The following is an 18,979-nucleotide window of genomic DNA, read 5'->3' on the forward strand; positions in this document are numbered from 1 at the left end:
CAGTTACTTCAGAAAAAATTCCTAGGCTGCAAACTGGCAAGAAGTGTAATCAGCTCTTAAGAGTAACAAAGATCTCAGAGGGGCAGAGAAAGTATTTACAAGTTTGTTAAAATAAATGCTCTACAAGGAGTCTCATTTCTTGATCTGCATGAGGAAGAACTGAATTTTTTCTTTTCTTTTCTTTTTTTTTTACTGGGCTGTAATTGACATATCATATTTTATTAGTTTCAGGTGTACATGATTCAATATTTGTACTTTTTTCTTATTTTAAACTTTTATTTGCCCTTAGGCCCTAAAGGGGTATGGGACTCCCCTAACTCTCGATATTATATAACACTCCATTTTGTTAACATAAATGCTCTTGCTATGCGGGGGACCCTGAAGAAAAAGCCTGTGATACTGTCAAGTGCCTGTGGAGAGGGCCCATATGGGTTGGGTCTCATGTCGTGGAACTGCAGCCTAGCCTTTAGCCAACAGCCGACAACAACCACCAGAACAACAAAACCACATCAGCTTCTGAGCACCACTGCGCACAATGTGAGGGAGCTCAGATTTATTTCTAGTTTAGCCTTCAGCTGACCACACAGCTCACATGACACCCTAGATGCCGCTAGGTAATACTCTAAAGCAGAGACCAAAGTCAACTTTTACCTGGACATCTTACCCCAGAAACTGTGAGATGATAAAGTTGTGTTTATCCTGCTAAGTTGGTGCTGATTTGCTATGCAGCAGCAGTACAAAATGAAGACAAGGGACACCTGTGTGGCTTGGTCGGTTAAGCATGTGCCTTCAGCTCAGGTCATGATCGCAGGGTTCTGGGATTGAGTCCTACTTGAGGCTCCTTGCTCAATAGGGAGTCTGCTTCTCCCTCTGCCTGTCACTCCCCCTGCTTGTGTTCTTTCTCTCTCTCTCTCTCTCTCTCTCTCTCTCTGGCAAATAAAATCTTTAAAAAAAAAAAAAGAAAAGAAAAGAAAAAGAAAATGAAGACAAAAGGAGCTAACCATATTTACTTGGATGTTAACTCTTTCTTTCAGTCTTCATCCCTTGTATACCAAGGTTTTAAGCCTAAAGTAGTTACCTGATGACAGGTAAAAATAGGTTCATGAGGGGCGCCTGGGTGGCTCAGTGGTTAAGCCGCTGCCTTCGGCTCGGGTCATGATCTCAGGGTCCTGGGATCGAGCCCCGCGTCGGGCTCTCTGCTCAGCAGGGAGCCTGCTTCCTCCTCTCTCTCTCTGCCTGCCTCTCTGCCTACTTGTAATCTCTCTCTGTCAAATAAATAAATAAATCTTTTAAAAAAAAATAGGTTCATGAAACATTTGAGTAAGTAAGTATGGAGAAACTGTTCACTCTGTCAAGGTTGAGGGAGGGTACCTGGAAGGAATAATGTAGATCCAAGGTAAAGGCAGGCCTTGTTCTGGGCTGAGAGCTGCCCCTGATCATATCAATGAGAAAACCAAAGCAGCACTATCTTCCTCCATTTCTCCCCTACGTCAGATCCTCTGCACTTAACTTCTGGATGACTCTTTCCACACTGAAGGACAGACTGGTAGAATTAAGTCTTTCTCACTAGAATTCCAGAGACCATTTAGACTGTGGAGAGTCCCCATTCACACACCTCCAGACACAAGTGGTAGTTCGCTTGCTGGAGGAGGAGGTACTCACAGTGAACTCAGTCAACGCCATCTGCCCACTATGGAATCATGGCCACTCCCTGCTTCCTGACCTCCCTCTGCTCAGAGTAGCCCTGATGACAACGAGGAGAAGAGAAGTCCTCCTTGCTCCCAAAGTACTCTGAACCCTACTGTGGGTCTCCCCATGAGACCAGATAAATAGAATCTACGGGACAACTCCACAGGTGTAAAAAAAGGTGAGAGGCCAAAGAAGACCTAAATAGACATTTTGCCAAAGCAGACATCCAGATGGCCAACAGGTACATGAAAACATGCTCAACATCATTAATCGTCAGGGAAACGCAAATCAAAACCACAACAAGGTATCACCTTACACCTGTTAGAATGGCTATCATCAAAATGACAAGAAATAACAAGCGTTGACAATGACGTGGAGAAAAAGGAGCCATCTATGTGCTGTTGGTGGGAACATAAATGGGTACAGCAACTCTGAAAAACAGTACAGAATTCCTCAAAACATTAAAAACAGAAATACCACAGGGTCCAATAGTTCTATTGGGTATTTATCCAAAGTAAACAAAAACACTAATTCCAAAAGATATACGCACCCCTATGTTAACTACATTATTTATAATGGCCAAGGTATGGAAGCAACCTAAGTGTCCATCAAAAGATAGATGGATAAGGAAAATGTTTTACACACACACACACACACACATTACTTAGCCATAAAAAAGGATAAGCTTCTGTCATTTGAGACAACAGAGATCAACCTAGAGGACATTATGCTAGTGAAATAAGTCAGACTGAGAAAGCAAATACCATATGATTCCACTCCTAAGTAGAACCTAAACCAAAACCAAATGAAAACAAAGCAAACAAAACAAAAAACCCCAACCAAACAAAACAAAACCCCAAAAGAACAAAGGAAAAGCGGTATCAGACCTATAAATATAGAGAACAAACTGATAGTTGCCAGAGGGGAAGGGGATGGGGGTTGGGCAAAATTGGTGACGGGGAGCTATGGGATTCCAGTTGTGAAATGAATAAATCATGGAGGAAAAAGGCACAGCATAAGAAATAAAGTCAGTGACACTGTACTATTAATAGGACAGACAGCAGCCACACTTGTGGCAAACATAGCATAATACATAAACTTGTCAAATCACTAAGCTGTACACTTGAATCTAATGTGACATTATGTGACAACTAAACTCAAATTTTAAAAAAAGGTAAAGTATTAAAAAAAGGTGCAGAGGGGAGGTGGAGAGTCCCCGGCTCCCAGTGTTCTCACCCCATAGCAGGAGTACTCATTCTGCTGGAGGAGGAGGTGGGACACTTCTCCCATCCCATCTGCAAGAGCTGGAACCTTCTCTAAATTCCAAATGCCTTCTTGGTTCTCTTTAGTGTATCTGTAGTCAGTCCTACACCCCTGGTTACTACTACTACTACTACTACTACTACTACTACTAGTACTAGCACTACTACTACTACTACTACTACTACTACTACTACTACTGTCTATAACACTAGGGTCCAGGTTATGCTTTCTTAAGGTCCAGAGATGGACACGTCAGTCAGGGACTAGGGCAGGGGAGGATAGGATGGATGGATCACCAGCCCAGGGAGCTTTCTCCCAAGCTGGCACTAAGTACATAAGCACTCCTCTTTGAAAGTGAAGGCCCATAATGGTAACCAGGCCAGATAAGCAGGGGACAAGGGGGCTGAACAAGCTGCCATGTCTTCTCTTCCTCTCCAGCTCACATCATCTCCATTCCTTCTGTTACTCAAGTGACTGATGTCCCCAAGTTCTTTCATCTCTTTCCATCCAAATGTTTTACCTGACCCATGCTGGTGTCCTTCTAGTTGACAGACTATACGATCTTTTTGCTCTTCTCACCTGTGACGTAATACTGAAAGCTGTCATAATATAAATAATGGAAAGTGTTTTTAATCCCTTCCAGAACTGAATTTTGTGTCTAGCATGAGGGAAGTGTTATAGTGGTATTCTTTTTCAGTTTGGATTTCTAGTTGCTCCAGTGTCCTTAGTTTAAAAAAAAAAAAAAAAAAAAAAAAAATCTGTTCTTTCTCTACTTCTCAACAATGACAGTTTTAATAATCAGAAGTTCACATATAAGTGGGTGTTGTGGGACACTCTATTCAGTTCTATTGGTTTCTTTGTTTATACTGACACATAGCACACATTTTTAATTACTACGGTTTCTAAAAAATGATTCTTAATGTCTAGTAGAGTAAGTCCTCCTATTTTTCTTTATTAAGAGCTCTTTGATTATATTTGGTAATTTGTAAGTAAATTTAAAGCTCAGAATCAGCTTGTCAGACTTCATATACAAAAGCTATGTAGTTTCTTTTGGGGAGACTGGGTATTAATCTACCCTGTAGATTACATTTGGGCAGAATTAACATGTTTACAATATTAAGTACTTCTTTCCATGAACAGGATAATCCTCTTTATTCAGGTTTTCATTAGTTTGTTGATATAGCAGTTGTATATATTTCATTTTTATTATGTATTTTATATATAAATACATATATTAGATGCCAGTATTTGTTATGGTACTTTACAAGCTATTGTTCCTTAATTTCATGATCAAACATCTTGTTGCTGCAGAATTAAAGTGCATGTTTTTATCCTGATCTCTTACTCAAGAACTTCTACAAATACTTTTATTGATATAACAGATTATCCTTATTTGTGGTTTCTGTAGGTATCCTTTACTTGTAACATACATTTTCTTAATCATGAATGAGTGGTAAATTTTATAAAACACTATTATTGATTTTTTTTTAAATTTGAAATCCTCCTTTCATTCCTAGGAAAAACTTCAATCGATCACATATGTGTGTGTATATATGCATACTAAAAAATTTCAGGAGTATAATGGAGAGACTTACTCAACTTAAAAAAATTTCAAGTATTACACATAAAGGTCTATACTGTTAGCTGTGGGAAAGAGCCCAAATGCTACTTGGGTATGATAGCACTAAACAGATTTACCAGAAAAATATTTAAAGCCTCCAAATGATTCAAGAGTTATTGAAACAGCAGCACATTACATCCAGATAATTAGAAGGCAGAAATAATGAAGACGAATGCAGAAATGATGACGCAGATGACAGCAGAGTCAACTAACGAAAGCCAGTTCTTTACAAATATTTCTGTAGCACCTTCTGTAGGTCTTACCAGTTACAAAAGAAAGAAGCAGAAACAAATGATAGTAAATAAAATTCTACCAAGTGTGTGTGTAGAGGAGATTTACAGGCTGTAATTAACACTCTAAATACTTTTACCGTGATGTCAGGATAACAAAAGGTAGATAAGGAAAAGATTCTACCTAGAGAGTTATTTTAGCTAACAGAGAAAAAGGAAAGACAGAACTACCATTGGGCAGCCCCTGATGGATTAACGGATGAGGGTGATGCTCCTCAATGACTGCTAACATCACCATAAAGGGATCACAGACATTATGTACTTCCTAATGGATGTGCACAGCGGCCCTCTGGAGAAGTGTTACCACTAAACAAACAAACAAACTTTAATCCGATTAAGCTTCTTCCTGTTACTGCTGAGACTTGTTGATGCTGAGAACCAGGTACATGGGGTTCAATATTCCGTTCTCTGCACGTTTGAGAATTTCAGTGATAATGTGATTTTCTTTTAAATAGCATGCCTTTAAATTTAAAAATCCAAGAGAAATGGACTATTTTTCAGCAAAAGAGAAATGGTTAAATCGGTTCATACATAAATAGAAAACTTATGTTAACCATATAAACTAAAACTGTAGGTAAAACACAAGGAACCCTCAAAATGTTCCCGGACCAGCCAAATGTGAAGTCTCCTTACACCAAACGGTGAAGGAGAAACGAATAAAACTTCTATATAAACTCTGTCAAACTATACAAAAAGGGGAAATGACTTGCCTGCTCTAATGCCTTAGCTGTTTTTGATACAAAGACCAAATAAGGATATCCTGAAAAAAATAGCACTTGACCTGGGCTCACTCCTACTGAGACAAATCACATAAACAACTTCACAGCATATGCAATACAGTGGCCAATAAAGACGGAAGTCCAAGGAATGCAAAGACGGTATCATGTTAGAAAACATGAATCAGAATTCACTACACGAAGAGGGGGAGAAGCATCTGACAATGTGCAGGGGTAAAGAAAGAACTTTTGACAGAAATTCTGCACCATTTCATGATAATAACTTTTAGTAAACTTCTTCAATGGAATTTCCATGTTGTAAAATCATGAGTAAAATGTGAAATATTAGAAGCATTCCCAATAAAGTTTGCAAAAGCAGAATTATAGTCCCACAAACTGGGACATGAATGCATAGCAGGGCACAGCCATGCACAAGAATGAGAAAATAAGAGGTATAAATAATACAAAGAAACAGATAATAATACTAATGTCATAGCTAACATATCTAAGTAATAAGCAAACATAATATTCAAATATATAAGGAATGTCAAATTGCTAGTATATACAAAATCCCTGTAGTAAAATCAGAAGTCTGGTCACACAAAATGAATCCCGAATCAGGACACGTAGGGATGACGTACCATTTACAACAGCAACAGACTTAAAAGGCACCAAAAAATGAAACCTCACAAAACTGCAGGTATTTATGGAGGCAACTAAAAAAATGTACTGATAGAGAAAGAAAATGTTCCAAATGGAGCTGTAAAATATGTTTATTCAGGGGAAGAGAATAGTGTACAGATATAAATTCTCCTTAAATTATTTAAAGATTTAGAGCCTTACCTGTAGCTTCCAAGATGAAAACTGATCTCAGGCCGCTGTTTCCTGTGCCCAGAATCAGCCCTTGGAAAAAGTAAAGGAATAAACAAAACAAGATCAACAACAGTAATACTGCGAAAGCCCTGAGGGGCACCAAGTGTGCACTGAACTAGGACTTGTGTGGGGGCAGGCCCTGAAGTTGAGACAGGTCTGTAGAATACAGCACTGGTGGGTGGAAAGATTTTAGGTTTATCCTTGATTTTCCCAGCTTTGCCCTGGGAAACTCAATTACTGGTGCTTCACGGAAGGAACCTCTCTGAAGGCAGCTAGCTCCTCAGGGCCCATATGCCAGGACTCTAGGGTATACCAGGACGGCACCAAAGTTTGGGTTGGTTGAGGCGGTCCGAGTCAGTGGGTCCGGACACTGCCTTAATAACTACTATAAATTTCTTTTGTTGGGGAGGACTGGACCTTTATTTCTTGTAGCCATCTCAGTAGATTTTAAGGCATGAATGAAAATAGAACACTTGAGATCTAGTCTCTTAGCAAATTTCAGGTAAATAACACATTATTATTAACTACAGTCACTGTGCTGTACAGGTTTCCAGAACTTACTCATAACTGAAAGACTGTACCCTTTCCTGAGTATCTCTCCCTCTCCTGTCACCACCCAGCCTCTGTTAACCACCATTCTCCTCTGTTACTGTGACTTATATCTTTGTTCTCTCTAGATTCCACATGTAAGTGAGATCATATAGTATTTGTTTTCCTGGGTCTGCCAGTTTCACTTAGCATCATGTCCCCCTGATTCATGCATGCTGTTGAAAATGGGATTTCTTAGAATACACATGAAAATGGTAACTATGGAAAGCCATAGGTTAACTAGTTTTTGATAATCATTTCAGTGTATGCTCATATGAAGGCATCACATTGTGTGTGCATATAAAATTTTTATATGTTCAAAATGTATATATTGAAATAGAATACAAGTATCATAGTAGTTATACAGAAGGCAGAAACTCACCCCTGAAACTTTCAGAAATGACAGTGATGTCAGCCAGGAGAGGCCCTAGGGTAAGCGATCAGGCTTAGAAGTACCCCAGTTTCTCCACAGGGTTCTTGAGGACCATGCTGGGGTGGGGGTTGGGGGCGGCACTGCATTTACAAAAGGGAAGAACTCTAGGACTGTAAAGAACTTCATTCAAGATCCCTATCCCAGAACACTGGACCCCAGAGGATTCTCATTTTCCTGCAGCCACCTCTGGAAGACCTTAGGGAGGAGTAGCCCAAAGAAGTACACCTTTAGTTCACATCAGGAATCACAGGGACTTGATGGCATTTATATGAGAGGTTGACCTCAAATCAGCAGACGGAGATTGCCCAGCACCCACAAGCGATCAAGGAAAGACACTGAGAGACGATTCAGGGAGTGAAGTCCTCATCAAAATGCAGAGCCCCTCCCCCAAAAGCTACCAGCTTCTGACTGTTAGACTGGGGAAGCCCCGGGCATGGCAGCTAAGCTAAGACACCCAAATACTTCTTACCGGAGGTTGGGAATGAAACGACACCCTTGGTTTCAGGCCAGCACACTCAGCACAGCAGAGGAAGAATTCACTGGACCTGTTAAGACCCAGTGAAAGCCTTTGTGAGTCCTGCGGGACTCGCCCCTACAATCCAGCACACCACACACTACCCACATCACTCCCTACCCCGCCCAAAGAGCCCCGCCCACAGAGCCCCGCCCACAGAGCCCCGCCCCCATCTCCCAGGGTCCTCCCCCGGGGCCCAGACCCACATGACCGGAAGTGGACCTCATAGCCCTCGAGAACTTCCTCCGGACGACGCTGTGGGTAGTGAGGCCTTGTCGGAAAGCTCCTGCCTAGGGTGAGCCCAAACTGGGGACCTGTACACAGTTAGGGGTTGAGGTGCGAGGAGTCCCGGGTTACAACTTTGGGGATACACCTTCGACAACTCCCCAGCCCCAAATCCCCCGGAAAGAGAGGTCCAACAGGCCCTGTACCGCTCCGCCCCTGCTCTCGGGGCTCGGAGGCCCCAACATGGCGGTTAAGCCCCAGGTCCCTTCGCTTACCTCGCGGTGTCTCAGGGATTGCAGGCCTTGTCCCGGGACTGCCAGACTCTGGCTCAGCTCAGCACAGGCAGAGACCCCCCAGGCCTACTGGTGGGAAGGAGACGGCCTTTGTGACGATTGGGGGGAATCCATACCCCAGAACAGAGGCCGCATGGAGTCTCCGCTTTGGCCTGGGAGGGTCTGGGCTGGTCTAAAGACTGAGGTGCTGCCTCACTTTGTGCTCCAGAAACTCGGGGAGGTAGGGGCCCGGGTCTAGGGGGCTGGCTGCCGGTCAGCAGAGGGAGGATTTCCAGGTGGTGCCGGGACTCAGGGTGAGGACCTTCCGGCTCCTAATGAGTCTCCAGCACCTGCCGCCATTAGCGTGAGTGGCCAGAAGCGGGGCAAGGGAGGACCCGGAGTGAGGACCGCGGGAAGCAGGAACAATAGGGCTTGTCCTCTCCTGTCGATCCTTAATAGGCCCAGAAAGGGATGTCATTCTGAGACATCCCATCATTTCTCCCATCAGGTCTCAGGCAGGTTTCAGCTTTAATTCGCAGGGGCAGCCTGCAGTCAGAGGAAGGAAGGGTCCCAGGTCCTACACGGAGTCAGAGTGGGGGTTCTGTGTCATTCCGAGGATCCCAGGAACTCAGGGCAGAGAAGCCCTCCCATCAGTGGTCAGCACTAGGTGCCCCTGACTTCAGTGGTGGGCTGAAGGCTCCCTCCTTCCCTCCTTGAGGGTACCATGGAAGATCCCAGGTCGCCTTCAGAGCAGGGGAGGGGGTGGGGGCCCAGGTCTTCCCAACACTTAACAGGGGACCCACCCCACACCTTACATGGACACTGGGGTCTTCACTGTTAGGAACACTGCCGTCACCCTGGTAACATCCAGGCAGGGCTGGCTGGCTGGGGCCCAAGGCTCACACCACCTTCCTCCTCAGGGCCCAGGCTGACCAGGGTAACAAGAGCCCTGTGGGGCCCTATTGCAGTGTCCTGAGGGACCCTGCAGGGGCGGCCATGGGCAAAGCCAGGGTGGGATCTCTCCGCTGAAGGGGCCTCCCCCACCTCACTGCCCCCCCCCCCCAGGTGTCCTCGCTGCTGACCAGCCCTGACCAGTGTCGCCATGCCTCGGCGCCAGAAAAACAAGGCCCGTGTCCGGGAGAAACGCCACCAGGGCCGCGGTGAGGCTCAGGGTGTCGGGGGTGCTCCTGCTGCTGTAGTGGCAGCAGCAGAGGAGGAGCCCCCCCGCGCTCCCCCGGGCTCCCCAGAGGAGGCGGGTCCATCTTCACCATCCGAAGGTGGACCCGCCCCTGGGTCTCCTGGCGCAGGGTCCCCAGGCCTGCCAGGCAGCCAGGGCGCCGAGAACCCGGCCGCGGCCGCGGCCGCGGCTGCGGTCCCGGCCGCCCCTCTGGCCATTCGCAAAACACCCCTGATCCGCAAGGCTAGCATGCTGGTGCAGTTCCTGCTGGAGAAGCACAGCTCCGGGGAGCCCCTGATGCGCGCGGCGCTGCTGAAGATCATCGGCAGGAAATACCGCGAGCACTTCCCCGAGATCTTCAGGCTCACCTCCCAGCGCATGGAGCTGGTCTTCGGCCTGGAGGTCCGGGAGGCCGACGACCGCGGCCAGTCCTACACGCTGGTCAGCAAGCTGGCCCAACCGGGCGAGGGCACCCTGGGCGGCGGCAGCAAGGGGCTGCCCAAGTCCGGCCTCCTGATGGCGCTCCTGGGCGTGATCTTCATGAAGGGCAACCGCGCCAGCGAGGAGGAGGTCTGGGAGTTCCTCAACGTGCTGGGCGTGCAGGAGGGCAAGAGGCACCTGGTCTTCGGTGAGCCGCGCAAGCTCATCACCCGAGACCTGGTGCGCCAGGGCTACCTGGAGTACCGCCCCGTGCCCTCCAGCGACCCTCTGCGCCACGAGTTCCTGTGGGGCCCGAAGGCCCGCGCGGAGACCAGCAAGATGCAGGTGCTGCAGGTCCTGGCCAAGATCAACGACACGGTGCCCAGCTCTTACCCCCAGCTGTACGAGGAGGCTCTGCTAGACGAGGAGGAGCGCGTGGGGGCCAGACCCCAGGCCAGGGGGGCTGCCACGAAGGGGGCCCGTAGCAGGCGCCGCGTCTAGTCAGGCAGTCGGGGCGGTTGCTTTTCCCTGGGGTGGAAGAGGGCACCTTTCCAGTAGTGCAGAGCCCTAGGGATCGGAGGGAAAAAAAGCATAGATGTTCCTCCTGTTTGTTCTAAACTGTTAGCTTCTATAAGCATATATAGTTATACTTATTTAGGTGTTCTCAATTTTTTTTTCTTGTAATAGTTCATTTTGCTCTAGAATATAAACTTAAGAATGGCATGGATCTCATTTATTGCTGTCTCACAAGGGAGAGTTATAGGTTTGGTATATGAAAAAGAAAGTCACAAACCATCTATACTATATGATCCAAAAGCAGATAACATGGCATTGCAAATAGGCATTTCATGAAAATGTGAAAGAAGAACACAGTAAAATACTTAGGAACACAAAATAGAGAAAAAAAATTGTTAAAATGTGTTTTAAACAAAAATAAAATAAAATGTGTTTTAATTCATGGTTTGCCTCTTCCTTTTGGTCTTAGTGAAAAATAAGATACTTTAGTTAGCTTAAGAATGTCTGTTTTTGTCCTTGTGTACTGTACATTCTCTGCTATCTATAGTATTAAAAATAAACTTAGATGGGAGGGTGGTATTTTGGGGGTTGATAATAATAACTGCCATTCATTCAGACCCAGTATTTCTTAAAGAGTATGCCAAGTGCTTTATATAGTACAGAAATGCCAATGTTCCTATAGGATAGAGCTTAGCAAACTTCATTTACAGATAAAATGACTTGTAAGTATCTCAAGTTCAAAGGAGTGGTAAGTGACCTCGCTGGGACTGGATCCCTGGTCTGGATTGGTCCCGATCAGTCTAGAGACCCATGCTCTGCCTCTCCTTCAGCCTGAGCAAGACCTTCTTTTATTTTGTTTTTCTTCCTCTTACTCCAAAATATATCTCATGGATAAACAAAACCCTGACCCAAAGTAGTGTTTTGGAATACACAGCCACAGTAATAGTAATGCTAAGTAAATGAGTAGTGTGAAGAAAGAAAAGAAATGATAAGAGAGTCTCATAGGCCTTAATTGAATTTAAGGTGAGGACAATGAATGCTGATGAATGGACCCCCATAACAGAAAGGGCCATACCGAGGCCACAGGCAGGGTAAGCCACAGAAAGCAGGCTGACTTCCCCCTCTAGTGTCTCAGAAAGATGACAACCTTGGTGAAAGGCGGGCAGACTTAGGCTACGCATAGTCAAGGTCAAAAACCTGAGCAAGGACTAAGGGGCTACGAACTCCAGAAGACTAGGGTGTCCTAAAATTCTGCCCCTACTATCATCTTTCAGAAGATCCTAACAGCCCTGTGCAGATAGGATTCATTCTTCCAATTTGGAGCTTCCAAGCAGGTAATGGCCTTAGTCTGAGGAGTATGGCCTTTTCAGGCGAGTGGAGGGTAGAGCCCCACGTCTAGTCATGAGTCAAGATGAAGGATGAGGAGCTAGGGGACCACTCACCCCAGGATCGAGGAGAATGCCCAGACTCCCACCCTTGCTGTCAGACCTAGGAGGCCCAGGGCAAAGCTTTCCAGCTGAGGTGTCCATTTCCATGGGACGTGGACTCATGGAGGAGAGGGTCTTTGTCTAATGGGAGCAGCCTTCCTCAGTAGAAGGTGGAAACCTACTTCCTCATTGGAGTCAAGCTGATCACTCCAAAGGAAGATAAGTGGACCCCAACCAGAACAGAAGGGGCCACACAGAGCCCCACTACTGATGTCTTCCCTCAGTAAACCCAGAAATGGCAGCATGATGAGGCCTACTCACTTCCTTTAAGGGCCATCTCAGTGAGGTGGGGCACTTGGCATAAAGAACAAACATTAGGTTAGCAAAGGAAGATATTCCCCGTCACACCAAGAACCAAGGACAGGGCCCTACGTAAGAGGGAACCATCCAGATCATAACAGTGGTGACACAACAGGATACCTCTCCTACTGTCAGCTATGTGGCCACAGGAAGTTTTGCCACGTAAGGCAATCCTAGGTGGTCAGAGGGAATGAAAGGAGTTAGTGTGAGAGAACAGGCTCCCAGGTCATAGAAAGAATCAGTGTAAAGACTCTGAGTGAGGACTAGGGAAACATGAAAACACCCAAGCGAAGACAGAGAGAGGAACAAACTTGCCACCATCCTCTCAGACCTGAGGAACTCTAGGAAGGAGTATTCATATGTGTCACCCGCTGGCTTCCAGCCCCGGGGGACTTAGGTCAGTAGGAGGAGGCATCATAGATCTTGAGAGAGTGAGGACTATAGGTATCACCAGCCTCAGAACAGTAGAGTCCCATAGTTTTGTCCCTTGCTATTAGCTCTCAGAATCTCCAAACAGCTGTGACTAGATGCAACTTACCTGACTTCCACTTCTGGGGACTCAGGGCAGTAAGGTCCATGGTCTGAAGCTAGCATAGGGACAATTTCTAGGTTGTGCCAGAGTTAAGGGTAAGAAGCCTGCAAATGGAGCAGCGCATGAAATCCATAACAATGGGGGCAGGGCTGTCAGTCCTGGGAGATATTTGGCTAGCTGGCAAGCAGAGCAAAAGAGCAACTCTCAGTTCTTATTGGGGTGACAGAGATATGAGGACAGTAATAGGTCAAGAGAGGAAGGAACGAGGCCACCTCTGAGTCAGTGAGGAACCTGAGTGAGGACCAGTGAGGCAAACCATCACCAGCTCCAGGTTTGCCTACTGCAGGCAGGTATGGCCCAATATGGCTCTCCTCACTCTTTCTGGTGGGTCTCCGAGAGTTGTGGCCTTACTATGAGGAGATGACTTCAGGCCTCCGAAGATTCAACCTGAGAACGCTGACTGAAGACTGGGGGGTGGGGGACACAGCCCAGCCCCTGAATAAAGGAGACAACAAAGAGTCCAGCTTTGCCCCTGCTTTCAGCACTTTAAGGCTCAGGGCAGGGGTGACAAGCCGGAGGTCCCCTATCCCTCCTTTACCCCATGTCTAAGGAAGGTAAAATCCTTAGTCAGAAGGTGAAGCCACTAGAGGACAGAAGGGTGGGCCCCAGCCCCTAGGTGGCACACTGAGTAGACTCCTTACTCTAGAACACAGGAGACCCCATGGCCAGGCCCTGCTGTCACCCCAGTAATGCCCAGACAGGGCTGGCTGGCTGGGGCCCGAGGCTCACGCCACCTTCCTCCTTAGGGTGCTCCGGGCCCAGGCTGATCAGGGTAACAAGAGCCCTGGGGGGTCCTAGAGCAGTGCCCCTGGGGGACCCTGCAGGGGCGGCTGTGGACAAAGCCAAGGTGGGATCTCTCCGCTGAAAGGGCTCCTCCCGCCTCACCATCCCCCTCTCCAGGTGCCCTCGCTGCCTGCCAGCCTGCCCAGTGCCCTCAGGCCTCAGGCCCAGGACAGCAACCTTCACCTCCATGGGAAATGCCCCTGGGCTCTTGAGGGTATGCAGTCTACTGCAGCAGCAGCCAAGGAGTCCTCCATCCTCCTCGTTTGGGGGGTACTCCCCAGAGGTCCCCTGTTGCTGGCACTCCCCTGGAGCCACAGAGAGCCTATCCACCACTATGGCTACTGTAATCTAGGGGCTGCTGCCACGTAAGGGAGACCGTGAACTGCACTGTACGTTGCACAGAAATGTCAAATTAAAAGAATGGGTGAGGCAGAGGGGAGGTTCCTGATGAGAGCAGCCTCAGGCAAATGTTCTGAAGCAAGGCACTGTGGAGCCTGGTGACACTGCCCCTGTCTTCCAGGAGGTCATTTTATGTTAAGCAGGGGAGCGGACCAGATGAAGTTGTGAGAACTGTAAGTGAGGAACTGACCCTCAGATGGTGGGTCTCAGAGTTGAGAGACTGAAGACTAGGATGAAAAACTGAAAAAAGTAACGTACTAGTTACTTTGGGATGGTGCGTAAAGCAGAGAACATCCCTCCCTGGGGCAGGAACAGAAAGGGTCCTGTGCTCTGGTCCCAGTGCATGTGAACACAGTGCACGAACCAGGGATTTTATGGACATGATCTCTAGGAAATTTCTAAGAAACAAAGGTGACACTCCTCTGAAGGGAGATGTCACTTTACTATCTTTGCTCTGGCCCGGGAGAGCCAGAACCTACTCCATTAAAGGCGCAGTCTATTCATTAAATTATTTTGAGAGTAATCTGGCAAACCTCTAAAGAAAGGCTAGACTTTCGGTGGTGGTGAAATGAATAAAAATAGGGGTGGTTTGGCTGTAAAGGCATCTGAAAGGGAAACTGTTGGCCCCTGACACAAATACTAGGACCTCTGAATTACATGTAGTTGGGGGAGACTCTTCCACACTCAAATTAAATAACATATTTTCATTCCTTCCAAAGGCATAGCATGTTTTCTGACATCTCATAAAATTAAAAGAAAAAATCCCAAAGGAGTTGGTATTATTCTCTGGGGTCATATTTATCATAGCAACAAATCCCGTTCTTTTAAAGATCACTGTATCACGCGCTTTGCAAACATCGCATCTACTTCCAGGGTCCTACCAAATGGGACACCTCAGACTCACTTTGCAGATGACAAACCTACAATTTTGTCAAGTTCATCTGGCTTGTAAGTGACAGTGCTGGGACTAGAGCCCTGGTCTGAATGTGTCCTGAGGCCACACTGTGCCACTCCTCCCAGCTGAAGACACACCTAGCGTCCCTTATTCCACTTTTCTTCCCACTACTCCACAACAGGTCACAGGCAATATGATGTATTTTATGGGGACTAACATAGCACAACAAAAACAAATAAACAAAAAAAGAAATGAAATAAGAAAAAAAGAAAAAAGAGGAACTTGTAGCCAAACGTCAAAAGCAGACGTAAAGGGGCATCGTTAATATGAGAAGAAACCACAGTGTGGGGACTCGCTAGAGGCTGCATTTATCAAAGAGCCACCTACACCGGCCTTATGGGTTCTGGAGAGCAAGCTGCACCCTGGTTCCCAGCACATGTGTTCAGTTCCCATGCTGTCCTGCATTACAGCATTCCTGCGCCAGGCCTTCCCTGCTGTGCCCTCACGTCCCACTCTGGAATCCCTTAATGGTGTGGTATTTGAGACTGGCCTCCGAACAAAGACACGGATGAGGGAGCTTAACCAAGTGGTCAATAACCACAGCCTCCCTCGCAATTTGGGGATGAGGAACGACCCGGGATCTCACTATGCAGCAAGCACCTGCTGACGCTGAAATCCTCAGAAGCCCAGAGCACTTCTGTAAGAAGAAAGTGGTTCCTTGGGAGACACGCTGTCTTGGAACAGCAAAGATCAAAATAGTTCAGCACCGTTCTGTTGCCTCTTATCTCAGTCCTTGCCGCAGAGGAATACCTTGGTTTTTCCTCGCCTACTGGGGCTTGTGAAGTGTCCTGCCCGTCCAGTCATGCTGAAGGTTGCCCGGACCCATGAGCAAAGCTTCTGACTATGCTTCAAGAGGAGAACTTTCTCACCCTATTGAGACTCTAGACTCTATTCAAGAGGTGAGTGCAGAAAGGATGAGAATGTTCTTTTATTTACTATATGTCTATACTTGTTTCATTTTTCCTCTTGTGTTTTGAACAAATGGAGTAATCATAGATCTTGTGAAGCCTCATCTCATTGCTCTAGCATGTTTCACTTCTAGATCAGTTTTGGTTAATTCTTGTCCACACTGCTGGACATATTTTCTGCTTCTTTGCACGCCTAGTAACTTTCAGCTGGAGGCTGAAGACTGTGAATTTTGCCTTGTTCACACTTATCCAGCCTAAGAGACCTCAATGGTTTGTTTGTTTGTTTGTTTGTTTTAGTCCATCTACCCTTTTGAGCTCTGTTCTGATACTCAACTATGTTACCTGGAAACACTCTGATCTTTTTGGTTCTTGATTTTAAGCTCTGTTAGGTGAGACCAGAAAGCAAAAATTTAAAGCTAATTTTATATCCCTAGAGACACAAAACCCTTCTGTGGACTCTATGTAATGCTCTGAGCATGATACAGTTTGGCACTTTGATAAAGGGAATAAGAAGTATTCTGTGCCATGTATGGACTCCAATATTTTCTTTCTGGAGAATTCTCTCCTCTCTGCTGCTTTGCCTTGTGGACGCTAGTCCCATGGTCCTCCTTGGACTCCTAGCCTCTCCAGAAGACCACCAGTTTCACCTGAACTACTCAAGGCAGCAAGCCAGGCCAATTCTAGACTTGCTTCATTTTTTTTCAATCTCTCAGGAGTCACTGTCTTTCCTTGCCTGGTGCCCAATATATTGAATATGTATTTTATCATCTGGCCTTTTTCTTTTTCTTTTTTTATCATCTGGCCTTTTTCTTTTTCTTTTTTTGGTAGATGTATGTATTTTATCATCTGGCCTTTTTCTTTTTCTTTTTTTGGTAGATGTTTCGGGCAAGTGGTTAAATCTGTTCCCTGTTATTCAATCTTTGCCAGAAGTAGTAAGACTACAAATTTAAAACCCAAGTTACTACGGCACGCAAATGTCCCAAGGTAAAAGCTCACATTTCAAACACGTTCAAATTAAAACAAGGATCAAGACAATGTGGGACATGCACAATAATATATATGTTCATATGGGCATATTTACACATAAGTTGGAAGTATAAACCTGTAAAACAAAATATAAGCAGGGTTCCTATCTTGATGGTGAAAATTGCAGGATTTTAAAAATCACACTTATGTTCAATATTTTCCAACACTGCTGAAACATCTAGGAATTACATTTAAATTATAAAATAATATAAATATTCAAAATGTGATTTGGAGACCAAAAATAAACACATATTCTCTAGATTTTTTTGGTCAATATTGATTAACCTCTTGCCTGATTCTATTTGGCATCTAATTTACTTATGCCTTTCTTCACTAGGGAAAAAAATGAATCACCAGTAGTAGGATATGTATATTCAACCAAATTAAGAGCCTCCCTCCAGAGAAAAGTATTTTAAAAGCAGAAATTATATTTATATCTAAAGCACAGTCCCTGAGATGACTATATCCTTCAACCACATGAAGGACTGTATACAGGTGATGTAGGCAGCAATAAATAGCACTAATTATTTTCAGTGTTGTAAATTTTAAGTTTATATATTTTTTGGAAAAGCTCAGTATATGAAAAAAAATGTTTATCATCATTAGCCATCAGGGAGATTCAAATCAAAATCACATTGAGATACCACCTCACACCAGTTAGAATGGCCAAAATCAACAGGACAGGAAACAACGTGTGTTGGAGAGGATGTGGAGAAAGCAGAACCCTCTTACATTGTTGGTGGGAATGCAAGTTGGTGCAGCCACTTTGGAAAACAGTGTGGTGATTCCTTAAGAAATTAAAAATAGAGCTTCCCTATCACCCTGCAATTGCACTACTGGGGATTTGTCCCAAATTTACAGATGTAGCGAAAAAAAGGGCCATCTGTACCCCAATGTTCATAGCAGAGATGTCCACAACCGCAAAACTGTAGAAAGAACCAAGATGCCCTTTAACATACAAATGGATAAAGTTGTGGTCCATATATTCCATGGAGTATTACGCTTCCATCAGAAAGGATGAATACCCAACTTTTGTATCAACATGGACAGGACTGGAAGAGATTATGTTGAGTGAAATAAGTCAAGAAGAGAGAGTCAATTATCATATGGTTTCACTTACTTGTGGAGCATAAGGAATAACAGGGAGGACACTGGGAGATGGAGAGGAGAAGGGAGTTGGGGGAAATTTGAGGGGGAGAGGAACCATGAGAGACTGTGGACTCTGAGAGACAACTGAGGGTTTTGGAGGGTTTTGGGAGGTTGTGTGAGCCTGGTGGTGGGTATTAAGGAGAGCACGTATTATGTGGAACACAGGGTGTGGTGCATAAATAATGAATCATTGGATACCGAAAATAAATAAATAAATAAATAAATAAATAAATAAATGAATGGTGTTATTTAAAAATATGTTGTTTCCTCGTAGCTGCCATTAATTCTAAGTAGTAAGACTGCAAATGCACTTTTATTTTAATATTCCTTAATTTTCCTAACAACAGTGCAAAGGAAATCCGTGTTTCTATCTTAGGCTATTATTCCACGAAGTGTTTCTTAAGATAACATGTGACAGTATTTCACAATGTATGATGTGAACAGAACTGGAAATCATGACTTTCTTAATTTGTTCTTCTCTCTCATAAACGTTGTTACCTTCCAAGTCAGCGACATCCCATATACTTTTCTACACTCAAAATTCCTTTATAAAAGTTTTCTATCACAAACAGTACCGCTAACAAAGTCATTAATGATGTCACTCTTACTATTAAAATTCTCTATTTCTTTGTGCCTCAGACATTTTATCCTCACGGTATTATCTACGGCATGTTCTTTCCTTTTTAAAAAGCAATATATTCTCTCTGCTCCAGTGAGCACTTTAATCTTTTTTGTAAACCATGCCCTCTTTCCAAAATTCATTAATCCCTGAGCTTTCCTCAA

General features: G+C 45.1%; 1 protein-coding gene and 2 long non-coding RNA genes across 3 annotated transcripts in view; 1 reads left to right on the top strand and 2 right to left on the bottom strand.

Annotated features, from left to right (window-relative positions):
• The window catches only part of LOC131821634 (uncharacterized), a 23,660-nt gene extending 15,351 nt beyond the window's left edge, over positions 1–8,309 (bottom strand). Inside the window, exons 1-3 of the long non-coding RNA XR_009349953.1 lie at positions 8,194–8,309; positions 7,943–8,018; positions 6,423–6,482 (exon numbers count right to left, since the gene is read on the bottom strand). This is a non-coding gene — a long non-coding RNA (uncharacterized LOC131821634). The remainder of the gene's footprint in view (positions 1–6,422; positions 6,483–7,942; positions 8,019–8,193) is intronic.
• LOC131821630 (melanoma-associated antigen B17-like) lies at positions 8,198–10,582 on the top strand. The gene is made up of 2 exons (XM_059157851.1): positions 8,198–8,282; positions 9,550–10,582. The coding sequence occupies exon 2, from the start codon at positions 9,587–9,589 to the stop codon at positions 10,580–10,582; it is 996 nt and encodes a 331-aa protein (XP_059013834.1). The 5' UTR covers positions 8,198–8,282; positions 9,550–9,586.
• The window catches only part of LOC131821635 (uncharacterized), a 27,979-nt gene continuing 19,171 nt past the window's right edge, over positions 10,172–18,979 (bottom strand). Inside the window, exons 2-3 of the long non-coding RNA XR_009349954.1 lie at positions 10,475–10,648; positions 10,172–10,252 (exon numbers count right to left, since the gene is read on the bottom strand). This is a non-coding gene — a long non-coding RNA (uncharacterized LOC131821635). The remainder of the gene's footprint in view (positions 10,253–10,474; positions 10,649–18,979) is intronic.

The sequence above is a fragment of the Mustela lutreola genome, chromosome X, assembly GCF_030435805.1.
Source record: "Mustela lutreola isolate mMusLut2 chromosome X, mMusLut2.pri, whole genome shotgun sequence".
Classification (NCBI taxonomy): domain Eukaryota; kingdom Metazoa; phylum Chordata; class Mammalia; order Carnivora; family Mustelidae; genus Mustela; species Mustela lutreola.